This window comes from Salvelinus alpinus, chromosome 12 (assembly GCF_045679555.1).
Source record: "Salvelinus alpinus chromosome 12, SLU_Salpinus.1, whole genome shotgun sequence".
Classification (NCBI taxonomy): Eukaryota; Metazoa; Chordata; class Actinopteri; order Salmoniformes; family Salmonidae; genus Salvelinus; species Salvelinus alpinus.
This window is the reverse complement of record NC_092097.1, coordinates 59027484-59044056: the sequence shown is the minus strand read 5'-3', so window position 1 is coordinate 59044056 and position 16573 is coordinate 59027484. Positions and strand designations below refer to the sequence as shown.

The window sequence follows — 16573 nt, the reverse complement described above, 5'->3', positions numbered from 1 at the left end:
GATGCAGTGCCCTAGACCACTGCGCCACCCGGGAGGCGCACATTGATTGACAGGGCAATCACATTGTTCTGGACCGATAGCTACAGGTATGCAGCACATTGTTCTGGACCGATAGCTACAGGTACGCAGCACATTGTTCTGGACCGATAGCTACAGGTACGCAGGACATTGTTCTGGACCGATAGCTACAGGTACGCAGCACAGTGTTCTGGACCGATAGCTACAGGTATGCAGCACATTGTTCTGGACCGATAGCTACAGGTATGCAGCACATTGTTCTAGACCGATAGCTACAGGTATGCAGCACATTGTTCTGGACCGATAGCTACAGGTATGCAGCACATTGTTCTGGACCGATAGCTACAGGTATGCAGCACATTGTTCTGGACCGATAGCTACAGGTACGCAGCACATTGTTCTGGACCGATAGCTACAGGTATGCAGCACATTGTTCTGGACCGATAGCTACAGGTATGCAGAACATTGTTCTGGACCGATAGCTACAGGTATGCAGCACATTGTTCTGGACCGATAGCTACAGGTACGCAGCACATTGTTCTGGACCGATAGCTACAGGTACGCAGCACATTGTTCTGGACCGATAGCTACAGGTACGCAGCACATTGTTCTGGACCGATAGCTACAGGTATGCAGAACATTGTTCTGTCTGCCAGCGTTATGAGATTCACAGTTCTGGACCGATAGCTACAGGTATGCAGAACATTGTTCTGGACCGATAGCTACAGGTATGCAGAACATTGTTCTGGACCGATAGCTACAGGTATGCAGCACATTGTTCTGGACCGATAGCTACAGGTATGCAGCACATTGTTCTGGACCGATAGCTACAGGTACGCAGCACATTGTTCTGGACCGATAGCTACAGGTATGCAGAACATTGTTCTGTCTGCCAGCGTTATGCGATTCACAGTTCTGGACCGATAGCTACAGGTATGCAGAACATTGTTCTGGACCGATAGCTACAGGTACGCAGCACATTGTTCTGGACCGATAGCTACAGGTACGCAGCACATTGTTCTGGACCGATAGCTACAGGTATGCAGGACATTGTTCTGGACCGATAGCTACAGGTATGCAGCACATTGTTCTGGACCGATAGCTACAGGTATGCAGCACATTGTTCTGGACTGATAGCTACAGGTATGCAGCACATTGTTCTGGACCGATAGCTACAGGTATGCAGCACATTGTTCTGGACCGATAGCTACAGGTACGCAGCACATTGTTCTGGACCGATAGCTACAGGTATGCAGCACATTGTTCTGGACTGATAGCTACAGGTATGCAGCACATTGTTCTAGACCGATAGCTACAGGTATGCAGCACATTGTTCTGGACCGATAGCTACAGGTATGCAGCACATCGTTCTGGACCGATAGCTACAGGTATGCAGCACATTGTTCTGGACCGATAGCTACAGGTACGCAGCACATTGTTCTGGACCGATAGCTACAGGTATGCAGCACATTGTTCTGGACCGATAGCTACAGGTACGCAGGACATTGTTCTGGACCGATAGCTACAGGTACGCAGCACATTGTTCTGGACCGATAGCTACAGGTATGCAGCACATTGTTCTGGACCGATAGCTACAGGTATGCAGCACATTGTTCTGGACCGATAGCTACAGGTATGCAGCACATTGTTCTGGACCGATAGCTACAGGTATGCAGCACATTGTTCTGGACCGATAGCTACAGGTATGCAGCACATTGTTCTGGACTGATAGCTACAGGTATGCAGCACATTGTTCTGGACCGATAGCTACAGGTATGCAGCACATTGTTCTGGACCGATAGCTACAGGTACGCAGCACATTGTTCTGGACCGATAGCTACAGGTACGCAGCACATTGTTCTGGACCGATAGCTACAGGTACGCAGCACATTGTTCTGGACCGATAGCTACAGGTATGCAGCACATTGTTCTGGACCGATAGCTACAGGTATGCAGCACATTACATTTACATTTTAGTCATTTAGCAGACGCTCTTATCCAGAGCGACTTACAGTAGAGTGCATACATTTTATTACATTTTTACATACTGAGACAAGGATATCCCTACTGGCCAAGAGCAGACGCTCTTATCCAGAGCGACTTACAGTAGAGTGCATACATTTTATTACATTTTTTTTTTATTATTTTTTTTTTTATACATACTGAGACAAGGATATCCCTACCGGCCAAACCCTCCATAACCCGGACGACGCTATGCCAATTGTGCGTCGCCCCACGGATCTCCCGGTTGCGGCCGGCTGCGACAGAGCCTGGGCGCGAACCCAGCCCAGCCTGGGCGCGAACCCAGAGACTCTGGTGGCGCAGCTAGCACTGCGATGCAGTGCCCTAGACCACTGCGCCACCCGGGAGGCGCACATTGATTGACAGGGCAATCACATTGTTCTGGACCGATAGCTACAGGTATGCAGCACATTGTTCTGGACCGATAGCTACAGGTACGCAGCACATTGTTCTGGACCGATAGCTACAGGTACGCAGGACATTGTTCTGGACCGATAGCTACAGGTACGCAGCACAGTGTTCTGGACCGATAGCTACAGGTATGCAGCACATTGTTCTGGACCGATAGCTACAGGTATGCAGCACATTGTTCTAGACCGATAGCTACAGGTATGCAGCACATTGTTCTGGACCGATAGCTACAGGTATGCAGCACATTGTTCTGGACCGATAGCTACAGGTATGCAGCACATTGTTCTGGACCGATAGCTACAGGTATGCAGCACATTGTTCTGGACCGATAGCTACAGGTACGCAGCACATTGTTCTGGACCGATAGCTACAGGTATGCAGCACATTGTTCTGGACCGATAGCTACAGGTATGCAGAACATTGTTCTGGACCGATAGCTACAGGTATGCAGCACATTGTTCTGGACCGATAGCTACAGGTACGCAGCACATTGTTCTGGACCGATAGCTACAGGTACGCAGCACATTGTTCTGGACCGATAGCTACAGGTACGCAGCACATTGTTCTGGACCGATAGCTACAGGTATGCAGAACATTGTTCTGTCTGCCAGCGTTATGAGATTCACAGTTCTGGACCGATAGCTACAGGTATGCAGAACATTGTTCTGGACCGATAGCTACAGGTATGCAGAACATTGTTCTGGACCGATAGCTACAGGTATGCAGCACATTGTTCTGGACCGATAGCTACAGGTATGCAGCACATTGTTCTGGACCGATAGCTACAGGTACGCAGCACATTGTTCTGGACCGATAGCTACAGGTATGCAGAACATTGTTCTGTCTGCCAGCGTTATGCGATTCACAGTTCTGGACCGATAGCTACAGGTATGCAGAACATTGTTCTGGACCGATAGCTACAGGTACGCAGCACATTGTTCTGGACCGATAGCTACAGGTACGCAGCACATTGTTCTGGACCGATAGCTACAGGTATGCAGGACATTGTTCTGGACCGATAGCTACAGGTATGCAGCACATTGTTCTGGACCGATAGCTACAGGTATGCAGCACATTGTTCTGGACTGATAGCTACAGGTATGCAGCACATTGTTCTGGACCGATAGCTACAGGTATGCAGCACATTGTTCTGGACCGATAGCTACAGGTACGCAGCACATTGTTCTGGACCGATAGCTACAGGTATGCAGCACATTGTTCTGGACTGATAGCTACAGGTATGCAGCACATTGTTCTAGACCGATAGCTACAGGTATGCAGCACATTGTTCTGGACCGATAGCTACAGGTATGCAGCACATCGTTCTGGACCGATAGCTACAGGTATGCAGCACATTGTTCTGGACCGATAGCTACAGGTACGCAGCACATTGTTCTGGACCGATAGCTACAGGTATGCAGCACATTGTTCTGGACCGATAGCTACAGGTACGCAGGACATTGTTCTGGACCGATAGCTACAGGTACGCAGCACATTGTTCTGGACCGATAGCTACAGGTATGCAGCACATTGTTCTGGACCGATAGCTACAGGTATGCAGCACATTGTTCTGGACCGATAGCTACAGGTATGCAGCACATTGTTCTGGACCGATAGCTACAGGTATGCAGCACATTGTTCTGGACCGATAGCTACAGGTATGCAGCACATTGTTCTGGACTGATAGCTACAGGTATGCAGCACATTGTTCTGGACCGATAGCTACAGGTATGCAGCACATTGTTCTGGACCGATAGCTACAGGTACGCAGCACATTGTTCTGGACCGATAGCTACAGGTACGCAGCACATTGTTCTGGACCGATAGCTACAGGTACGCAGCACATTGTTCTGGACCGATAGCTACAGGTATGCAGCACATTGTTCTGGACCGATAGCTACAGGTATGCAGCACATTACATTTACATTTTAGTCATTTAGCAGACGCTCTTATCCAGAGCGACTTACAGTAGAGTGCATACATTTTATTACATTTTTACATACTGAGACAAGGATATCCCTACTGGCCAAGAGCAGACGCTCTTATCCAGAGCGACTTACAGTAGAGTGCATACATTTTATTACATTTTTTTTTATTTTTTTTATACATACTGAGACAAGGATATCCCTACCGGCCAAACCCTCCCTAACCCGGACGACGCTATGCCAATTGTGCGTCGCCCCACGGATCTCCCGGTTGCGGCCGGCTGCGACAGAGCCTGGGCGCGAACCCAGCCCAGCCTGGGCGCGAACCCAGAGACTCTGGTGGCGCAGCTAGCACTGCGATGCAGTGCCCTAGACCACTGCGCCACCCGGGAGGCGCACATTGATTGACAGGGCAATCACATTGTTCTGGACCGATAGCTACAGGTATGCAGCACATTGTTCTGGACCGATAGCTACAGGTACGCAGCACATTGTTCTGGACCGATAGCTACAGGTACGCAGGACATTGTTCTGGACCGATAGCTACAGGTACGCAGCACAGTGTTCTGGACCGATAGCTACAGGTATGCAGCACATTGTTCTGGACCGATAGCTACAGGTATGCAGCACATTGTTCTGGACCGATAGCTACAGGTATGCAGCACATTGTTCTGGACCGATAGCTACAGGTACGCAGCACATTGTTCTGGACCGATAGCTACAGGTACGCAGCACATTGTTCTGGACCGATAGCTACAGGTATGCAGCACATTGTTCTGGACCGATAGCTACAGGTATGCAGAACATTGTTCTGGACCGATAGCTACAGGTATGCAGCACATTGTTCTGGACCGATAGCTACAGGTACGCAGCACATTGTTCTGGACCGATAGCTACAGGTACGCAGCACATTGTTCTGGACCGATAGCTACAGGTACGCAGCACATTGTTCTGGACCGATAGCTACAGGTATGCAGGACATTGTTCTGGACCGATAGCTACAGGTACGCAGCACATTGTTCTGGACCGATAGCTACAGGTACGCAGGACATTGTTCTGGACCGATAGCTACAGGTACGCAGCACATTGTTCTGGACCGATAGCTACAGGTATGCAGCACATTGTTCTGGACCGATAGCTACAGGTATGCAGGACATTGTTCTGGACCGATAGCTACAGGTACGCAGCACATTGTTCTGGACCGATAGCTACAGGTATGCAGCACATTGTTCTGGACCGATAGCTACAGGTATGCAGCACATTGTTCTGGACCGATAGCTACAGGTATGCAGCACATTGTTCTGGACCGATAGCTACAGGTATGCAGCACATTGTTCTGGACCGATAGCTACAGGTATGCAGCACATTGTTCTGATAGATCTAGTTCACTTTAGATCTTAAACAGCTAGATAGATCTAGTTTACTTTAGATCTTAAACAGCTAGATAGATCTAGTTAACTTTAGATCCTAAGCAGCTAGATAGATCTAGTTCACTTTAGATCTTAAACAGCTAGATAGATCTAGTTAACTTTAGATCTTAAACAGCTAGATAGATCTGGTTAACTTTAGATCTTAAACAGCTAGATAGATCTAGTTAACTTTAGATCCTAAGCAGCTAGATAGATCTAGTTCACTTTAGATCTTAAACATCTAGATAGATCTAGTTAACTTTAGATCTTAAACAGCTAGATAGATCTAGTTAACTTTAGATCCTAAACAGCTAGATAGATCTAGTTAACTTTAGATCTTAAACAGCTAGATACATCTAGTTAACTTTTAGTTAACAGTTTCCCGTGTGTATCAAGAATGGTCCGCCACCCAGAGGACAACCAGCCAACAGCAGGCCAGTGGTGGAAAACGGGTCATTTGACACGTTGTAGAGTCCATGCCACAGCAAATTGATGCTGTTCTGAGGGCAAAAGGGGGTGCAACTCAATATTAGTAATCTGTTCCTAATGTTTTGTACACGCAGTGTATCTAGTTCACTTTAGATCTTAAACTACCATAAGCCACCTCCAATGGCGATTTAGAGAGCAACCGCAGACCACGTTATGGCGTCGTGTTTCCAGACCACGTTATGGCGTCGTGTTTCCAGACCACGTTATGGCGTCGTGTTTCCAGACTAGGCCAGCCCAGCAGATATGGCTAGGCCAGCGCAGCAGAGATGGCTAGGCCAGCCCAGCAGATATGGCTAGGCCAGCCCAGCAGAGATGGCTAGGCCAGCCCAGCAGATATGGCTAGGCCAGCCCAGCAGATATGGCTAAACCAGCCCAGCAGATATGGCTAGGCCAGCCCAGCAGATATGGCTAGGCCAGCCCAGCAGATATGGCTAGGCCAGATATGGCTAGGCCAGCCCAGCAGATATGGCTAGGCCAGCCCAGCAGATATGGCTAGGCCAGCCAAGCAGATATGGCTAGGCCAGCCAAGCAGATATGGCTAGGCCAGCCCAGCAGATATGGCTAGGCCAGCCCAGCAGATATGGCTAGGCCAGCCCAGCAGAGATGGCTAGGCCAGCCCAGCAGAGATGGCTAGGCCAGCCCAGCAGATATGGCTAAACCAGCCCAGCAGATATGGCTAGGCCAGCCAAGCAGATATGGCTAGGCCAACCCAGCAGATATGGCTAGGCCAGCCCAGCAGATATGGCTAGGCCAGCCCAGCAGATATGGCTAGGCCAGCCCAGCAGATATGGCTAGGCCAGCCCAGCAGATATGGCTAGGCCAGCCCAGCAGAGATGGCTAGGCCAGCCCAGCAGATATGGCTAGGCCAGCCCAGCAGATATGGCTAGGCCAGCCCAGCAGATATGGCTAGGCCAGCCCAGCAGATATGGCTAGGCCAGCCCAGCAGATATGGCTAAGCAAAACCCCCCATGTTTTCCTTCAAACTATATTTTTTCTCTCTCACAACAAGCAGTGGGGCGCCATCTGTTGGGAAAAAGAACAGCGGATCCGGGCTATAAAATCTGCTTTAGACAAACCAGTTTAAAAAAACATTTTAACAAATGAGAAGACAATCAGTAATTTGGACATTGTATTGTGAAAAGCAAATGCTCTATATATGAACATGCATTGCAATGTGTATTACTGTTTAAGTTGGGTGAAAAAGTGACTGTATGATGTTGTGTGTTGTACTAAACCAATTGAAAATGTGTTTACAGATTTGTAGCTGTATTTTCCATGATCTGTTTGGAGTTTTGTACTAAAAGTTATGAACAGACTTGCACCAAAGCCATTGAAAAAATATATATACTATAGAAGGAATAGCCTACATTTGATTGTAAATTCTATTATATTTATGGCTATTTTCTTTATAATCCATAAACAGGCCAATCAAAGGGGAAATCTGCAGTTGCAACGTCCATTTGTGGACTTCAAAATACTTGATGTGTAATCATTGATTAAATACTTGATGTGTAATCATTGATTAAATACTTGATGTGTAATCATTGATTAAATACTTGATGTGTACTCATTGATTGAATACTTGATGTGTACCCATTGATTAAATACTTGATGTGTAATCATTGATTAAATACTTGATGTGTAATCATTGATTGAATACTTGATGTGTACCCATTGACTGTTGAAGAATATAACTGATAAATGCCTCATGAGCTTAGTTCAACTGGCTACCTCATCAGAACACAACATATAACCTCGTTTTACGCCAATGTTTGTAAACAAAGTAAATATAAACAAACACAGTATAGCCTCAAAACATGGTTCAAACTATGAGTGTATATCATTGATGGTCAGTCTGTCTATGAATCTGAGAGTGGTCACATACAGTCTATGAATCTGAGAGTGGTTACATACAGTCTATGAATCAGAGTGGTTACATACAGTCCATGAATATGAGAGTGGTTACATACAGTCTATGAATCAGAGTGGTTACATACAGTCTATGAATCTGAGAGTGGTTACATACAGTCTATGAATCTGAGAGTGGTTACATACAGTCTATGAATCTGAGAGTGGTCACATACAGTCTATGAATCTGAGAGTGGTTACATACAGTCTACCAGTCTATGAATCTGAGAGTGGTCACATACAGTCTATGAATCTGAGAGTGGTTACATAAGTCTACCAGTCTATGAATCTGAGAGTGGTTACATACAGTCTATGAATCTGAGAGTGGTCACATACAGTCTATGAATCTGAGAGTGGTTACATACAGTCTATGAATCTGAGAGTGGTTACATACAGTCTATGAATCTGAGAGTGGTTACATACAGTCTATGAATCTGAGAGTGGTCACATACAGTCTATGAATCTGAGAGTGGTTACATACAGTCTATGAATCTCAGTGGTTACATACAGTCTACCAGTCTAGGAATCTGAGAGTGGTTACATACAGTCTACCAGTCTATGAATCTGAGAGTGGTTACATACAGTCTATGAATCTGAGAGTGGTTACATACAGTCTATGAATCTGAGAGTGGTTACATACAGTCTATGAATCTGAGAGTGGTTTCATACAGTCTATGAATCTGAGAGTGGTCACATACAGTCTATGAATCTGAGAGTGGTTACATACAGTCTATGAATCTCAGAGTGGTTACATACAGTCTATGAATCTGAGAGTGGTTACATACAGTCTATGAATCTGAGAGTGGTTACATACAGTCTATGAATCTGAGAGTGGTTACATACAGTCTACCAGTCTATGAATCTGAGAGTGGTTACATACAGTCTACTAGTCTATGAATCTGAGAGTGGTTACATACAGTCTACGAATCTGAGAGTGGTTACATACAGTCTATGAATATGAGAGTGGTTACATACAGTCTACCAGTCTATGAATCTGAGAGTGGTTACATACAGTCTATGAATCTGAGAGTGGTTACATACAGTCTACCAGTCTAGGAATCTGAGAGTGGTTACATACAGTCTACCAGTCTATGAATCTGAGAGTGGTTACATACAGTCTATAAATCTGAGAGTGGTTACATACAGTCTATGAATCTGAGAGTGGTTACATACAGTCTATGAATCTGAGAGTGGTCACATACAGTCTATGAATCTGAGAGTGGTTACATACAGTCTATGAATCTCAGAGTGGTTACATACAGTCTATGAATCTGAGAGTGGTTACATACAGTCTATGAATCTGAGAGTGGTTACATACAGTCTATGAATCTGAGAGTGGTTACATACAGTCTACCAGTCTATGAATCTGAGAGTGGTTACATACAGTCTATGAATCTCAGAGTGGTTACATACAGTCTATGAATCTCAGAGTGGTTACATACATTCTATGAATCTCAGAGTGGTTACATACAGTCTACCAGTCTATGAATCTGAGAGTGGTTACATACAGTCTATGAATCTGAGAGTGGTTACATACAGTCTACCAGTCTATGAATCTGAGAGTGGTTACATACAGTCTATGAATCTGAGAGTGGTTACATACAGTCTACCAGTCTATGAATCTGAGAGTGGTTACATACAGTCTATGAATCTGAGAGTGGTTACATACAGTCTATGAATCTGAGAGTGGTTACATACAGTCTACCAGTCTAGGAATCTGAGAGTGGTTACATACAGTCTACCAGTCTATGAATCTGAGAGTGGTTACATACAGTCTATGAATCTGAGAGTGGTTACATACAGTCTATGAATCTGAGAGTGGTCACATACAGTCTATGAATCTGAGAGTGGTTACATACAGTCTATGAATCTCAGAGTGGTTACATACAGTCTATGAATCTGAGAGTGGTTACATACAGTCTACCAGTCTATGAATCTGAGAGTGGTTACATACAGTCTATGAATCTGAGAGTGGTCACATACAGTCTATGAATCTGAGAGTGGTTACATACAGTCTATGAATCTGAGAGTGGTTACATACAGTCTATGAATCTGAGAGTGGTTACATACAGTCTATGAATCTGAGAGTGGTTACATACAGTCTATGAATCTGAGAGTGGTTACATACAGTCTATGAATCTGAGAGTGGTTACATACAGTCTATGAATCTGAGAGTGGTTACATACAGTCTACCAGTCTATGAATCTGAGAGTGGTTACATACAGTCTATGAATCTGAGAGTGGTTACATACAGTCTACCAGTCTATGAATCTGAGAGTGGTTACATACAGTCTATGAATCTGAGAGTGGTTACATACAGTCTATGAATCTGAGAGTGGTCACATACAGTCTATGAATCTGAGAGTGGTTACATACAGTATCTCCAGCCCCATCATCCATCAGTTTGTTTTTGTGATTAATATTTTGTTTTGTGGGGGGCTACAGGTACAAAATAATCAATCAAAGAAATGCATACAAAGATAACTCATTTCCCCTTAGTCCCCATCCACCCACCAGCATCCTTCTACCCACCCGGAAGCCACGCACTCCGCCTAGCCCACCCCTCAGCTTTTCAGTGAAACTGATTGCCTCTTTAAGCTGCCTGTGCTTTTGAAGCCTCTCATACCTCTGTATTCTAGACCTACAGATTGAGCCAGGTGGAAAGATTCGTTTGGAATAGCATTCAGTAAAAGTCAAGTTGGTTATAGTGTAACGGATGTGAAATGGCTAGCTAGTTAGCGGGTACGCGCTAATAGCGTTTCAATCGGTTACGTCACTTGCTCTGAAACCTAGAAGTAGTGGTTCCCCTTGCTCTGCAAGGACCGCTGCTTTTGTGGAGTGATGGGTAACGACGCTTCGTGGGTGTCAGTTGTTGATGTGTGGAGAGGGTCCCTGGTTCGCGCCCGTGTCGGGGCGAGGGGACGGTTTAAAGTTATACTGTTACAATAGCATAGACATTGACATCACCTGATTACTTAACACTTTGATCTCAGGAATAAAAACTATGAAAGGAAGAAATCGGTGAATTAATTCATGTCTGATGTCCATAATATAGGATACCAGACATGATTAAAGTCTATCACTGCTCAGTTATCTGATGTCCATAATATAGGATACCAGACATGATTAAAGTCTATCACTGCTCAGGTATCTGATGTCCATAATATAGGATACCAGACATGATTAAAGTCTATCACTGCTCAGCTATCTGATGTCCATAATATAGGATACCAGACATGATTAAAGTCTATCTCTGCTCAGGTATCTGATACCCATAATATAGGATACCAGACATGTTAAAGTCTATCACTGCTCAGCTATCTGATGTCTATAATATAGGATACCAGACATGATGAGTGTAAACAGCTTTTTAATTGGACTAATGCCATATGATGGTCATGGTCAAACTGAACTAAAGTGAGAGGTTGAACACGTGTTATAACATTCAAAAAAAGGGAAGAACATTTCTGAGCACTTGGCAAATACATTGGGAACGGAGTGCTGTCACTTTGGCAGGTGTATCCTAATAATATCGATTTAATCTCTGTAAGTGGTGAAACTGAAATGATTGTAACATACCCACTTTCAGCTCTTTTCCAAATACGGTCCTCTCTCCCAGGGCAGAACAGTTCCACCGTCCGTTTTTAAACTGAAACTGGCACTCATTGATGCCCATCTGAGCTCCTTCTCCGATCACTATGATGGCGTCCGGTCGGCTCTGACAGATCGTCCGCTGTCGGGGAGCTAAACCCGGGATCTTGTTACAGATGACACTCGCGCCTAATGCCACCACGGACGAGAAAACCCTGTGAATTGTATTAGTTACATTAAATTATGTCAAATAATTAATAATGCGTCGGATACTTGTCATCAACATGGTTTCAAAATATGTGGACATAGGGGAGAATGATAATCATGCGAGTATATTGACGTTTTTACAGGGACTATGAATCATACATACATTACAACACAAAACCATTCAACATATTTTCAATCCGAGTTATTGTTATTCTTCATGTGTCATTCTCTGTTTAATGTTAAAACTCCATTTAAGCTATAATATAAATCCCACTGTGCAGGACTGTAGGCTAATACATATCTATTAGGGCGAATAGCTCATTTAAACAGGTGTCACAATTAATGGGACAATGAAATAAAAAACTAGTCTAGCTAATATTATTTCGTTTACAATCCATTCTGAAGGTATTATTTCCTGCCCACATGTCCCATATGATCTGTGTTCATAGCTATCCCCTGACAACATTCCCCAGCTCTCATCCCTAATTCCACGCTATCAGGTCTCAACATGCACAACGTGCTACTCACCCTATTTTCAAATACACTATTCCCAAACAGAGAAACATGTGGAAAATCCAGCAGCGCGTTTTCATGCTCATGATCACCAGCCAGTGGGTTTGATATGACCGCTACAACCAGACCGTGTTCTCTTCTGTCTGCACCCAGCCCGGGCCGGTAGACCGGCGGGAATTACAGGTAAACTTATTGACGACAGAAAGAAAAGACTCCGGGGAACAAATGAAAGTTCCTCTGCAAACGCGTCGGAAATATCCTGGGGGTATATCTGGAGTTGTTTGTGTCGCATTGGTCAGCCTGTCTCCGGTAGCGTAAGAGAAAGAGATATCTAACAGATCCGAGTGCTCGCCTGCAGGGCCGATGGTATCTATCTCTGATATCTATCAGGGCGTGCTGCTAACACATGCACCAGCAGCTCACTGACTCCAGCTCTGAGACACACCGCTGCTGCCCCCGAAACAAAGTCACCGACACTCGCTAGGATCGTCTGGAACAGTGACTGACCGCATTTGTATAAAAAAAAGATTGACATGTACTTCCAAATTATTACATTGTTGATACAAAATATCGATTTGAAGTGTTCATATAATAAACAGTAATTCAAAGTTTATATTGATCATGTTCCTGTTGCAGAGTTTGCATGACAGAGTGAATGAATGTAGCGTGGGGTATTATTTTAAAGCCACGTAGACAGTCTGCTAAAGACACTACATAACCAACGGTATGTAGACAGTCTGCTAACTACCCTACATGATCAACGGTATGTAGACAGTCTGCTAACTACACTACTTAACCAACGGTATGTAGACAGTCTGCTATCTACACTACATGATCAACGGTATGTAGACAGTCTGCTAACTACCCTACATGACCAACGGTATGTAGACAGTCTGCTAACTACACTACATGACCAACGGTATGTAGACAGTCTGCTAACTACACTACATGACCAACGGTATGTAGACAGTCTGCTAACTACACTACATAACCAACGGTATGTAGACAGTCTGCTAACTACACTACATAACCAACGGTATGTAGACAGTCTGCTATCTACACTACATGACCAATGGTATGTAGACAGTCTGCTATCTACACTACATGACCAATGGTATGTAGACAGTCTGCTAAAGACACTACATGACCAATGGTATGTAGACAGTCTGCTATCTACACTACATGATCAACGGTATGTAGACAGTCTGCTAACTACACTACATGACCAATGGTATGTAGACAGTCTGCTAACTACACTACATGACCAACGGTATGTAGACAGTCTGCTATCTACCCTACATGACCAACGGTATGTAGACAGTCTGCTAACTACACTACATAACCAATGGTATGTAGACAGTCTGCTATCTACACTACATGACCAACGGTATGTAGACAGTCTGCTAACTACACTACATGACCAACGGTATGTAGACAGTCTGCTATCTACACTACATGATCAACGGTATGTAGACAGTCTGCTATCTACCCTACATGACCAATGGTATGTAGACAGTCTGCTATCTACACTACATGACCAACAGTATGTAGACAGTCTGCTAACGACACTACATAACCAACGGTATGTAGACAGTCTGCTATCTACACTACATGATCAACGGTATGTAGACAGTCTGCTAACTACACTACATGACCAACGGTATGTAGACAGTCTGCTAACTACACTACATGACCAACGGTATGTAGACAGTCTGCTATCTACACTACATGATCAACGGTATGTAGACAGTCTGCTATCTACACTACATGACCAACGGTATGTAGACAGTCTGCTATCTACACTACATAACCAATGGTATGTAGACAGTCTGCTATCTATACTACATAACCAACGGTATGTAGACAGTCTGCCATCTACACTACATGACCAACGGTATGTAGACAGTCTGCTAACTACACTACATGACCAACGGTATGTAGACAGTCTGCTATCTATACTACATAACCAACGGTATGTAGACAGTCTGCCATCTACACTACATAACCAATGGTATGTAGACAGTCTGCTATCTACACTACATGACCAACGGTATGTAGACAGTCTGCTAACTACACTACATGACCAATGGTATGTAGACAGTCTGCTATCTATACTACATAACCAACGGTATGTAGACAGTCTGCTACCTACACTACATGACCAATGGTATGTAGACAGTCTGCTATCTACACTACATGACCAACAGTATGTAGACAGTCTTCTATCTACACTACATGACCAATGGTATGTAGACAGTCTGCTAACTACACTACATAACCAACGTTATGTAGACAGTCTGCTATCTACACTACATGACCAACGGTATGTAGACAGTCTGCTAACTACACTACATAACCAACGGTATGTAGACAGTCTGCTATCTACACTACATGACCAACGGTATGTAGACAGTCTGCTAACTACACTACATAACCAACGGTATGTAGACAGTCTGCTAACTACACTACATGACCAACGGTATGTAGACAGTCTGCTATCTACCCTACATGACCAACGGTATGTAGACAGTCTGCTAACTACACTACATGACCAACGGTATGTAGACAGTCTGCTAACTACACTACATGACCAACGGTATGTAGACAGTCTGCTATCTACCCTACATGACCAACGGTATGTAGACAGTCTGCTAACTACACTACATGACCAACGGTATGTAGACAGTCTGCTAACTACACTACATGACCAACGGTATGTAGACAGTCTGCTATCTACCCTACATGACCAACGGTATGTAGACAGTCTGCTAACTACACTACATAACCAACGGTATGTAGACAGTCTGCTAACTACACTACATGACCAATGGTATGTAGACAACTGCTCATCGAACATCTCATTCCAAAATCATGACATTAATATGAAGGTTGAGGGGTTGTGGTCAGGGCTCAGTGCAGGCCAGTCAAGTTCTTCCACGCTGATGTCGACAAACCATTTCTGTATGGACCTCACTTTGATCAAAGGGGCATTGTCATGCTGAAACAGGAGAGGGCCTTCCCTGAACTGTTGCCACAAAGTTGGAAGCACAGAATCGTCTAGAATATCATTGTATTCTGTAGTGTTAAGATTTCCCTTCACTGGAACTAAGGGGCCTGAAACATGAAAAACAGCCCCAGACCATTACTCCTCCTCCACCAAACTTGCAAACAGTTGTCACTTTGCATTGGGACAGGTAGCGTTCTCCTGGCATCTGCCAAACCAAGATTTGTCCATCGGACTGCCAAATAATAAAGCGTGATTCATCACTCCAGAGAACGTATTTCCACTGCTCCAGAGTCCAATGGCGATGAGATTTACACCACTCCAGCCGACTATTGTCATTGCGCATGGTGATCTGAGGCTTGTGTGCGGCTGCTCGGCCATGGAAACCCATTTCATGAAGCTCCCGATGAACAGTTCTTGTGCTGACGTTGCTTCCAGAGGCAGTTTAGAACTTGGTAGTGAGTGTTGCAACAGAGGACAGACGATTTTTACACGTTACGCACTCGGTGGTCCCGTTCTGTGAGCTTGTGTGGTCTACCACTTCGCGGCTGAGCCATTATTGCTCCTAGACGTTTCCACTTCACAATAACAGCACTTACAGTTGACCGGGGCAGCTCTAGCAGGGCAGACATTTTACAAACAGACTTTCTGGAAAGGTTTCATCCTGTGACGGTGTCACATTGCAAGTCACTGAGCTCTTCAGTTAGGCCATTCTACTGCCGATGTTTGTCTATGGAGATTGCATGGCTGTGTGCTCGATTTTATACACCTGTCAGCAACGGGTGTGGCTGAAATAGAATCCACTCATTTGAAGGTGTGTCACACCCTGGCCTTTGTTATATATATTTTCTTGATTAGTTTAGTTAGGTCAGGGTGTGACATGGGGGATGTTTGTGTGTTTTGTCTAGTTTAGGGTGTGTGTATTGTTTAGTCAGCCAGGATCTTCCAGAGCCGCCAGTCAGCCAGGATCCTCCAGAGCCGTCAGCCAGCCAGGATCCTCCAGAGCCGTCAGCCAGCCAGGATCCGCCAGAGCCGTCAGCCAGCCAGGATCCGCCAGAGCCGTCAGCCAGCCAGGA

The 16573-nt window shown here is 44.8% G+C and overlaps 1 protein-coding gene across 1 annotated transcript in view; it reads right to left on the bottom strand.

The window, feature by feature from the left end:
• Positions 1-12904, bottom strand: part of wnt7aa (wingless-type MMTV integration site family, member 7Aa) — a 41572-nt gene extending 28668 nt beyond the window's left edge. The window contains exons 1-2 of the mRNA XM_071336961.1: positions 12509-12904; positions 11762-11988 (exon numbers count right to left, since the gene is read on the bottom strand). Coding sequence (XP_071193062.1) covers positions 11762-11988; positions 12509-12579 — 298 coding nt within the window. The 5' untranslated portion in view covers positions 12580-12904. The remainder of the gene's footprint in view (positions 1-11761; positions 11989-12508) is intronic.
• Between the last annotated feature and the right edge of the window lie 3669 nt (positions 12905-16573).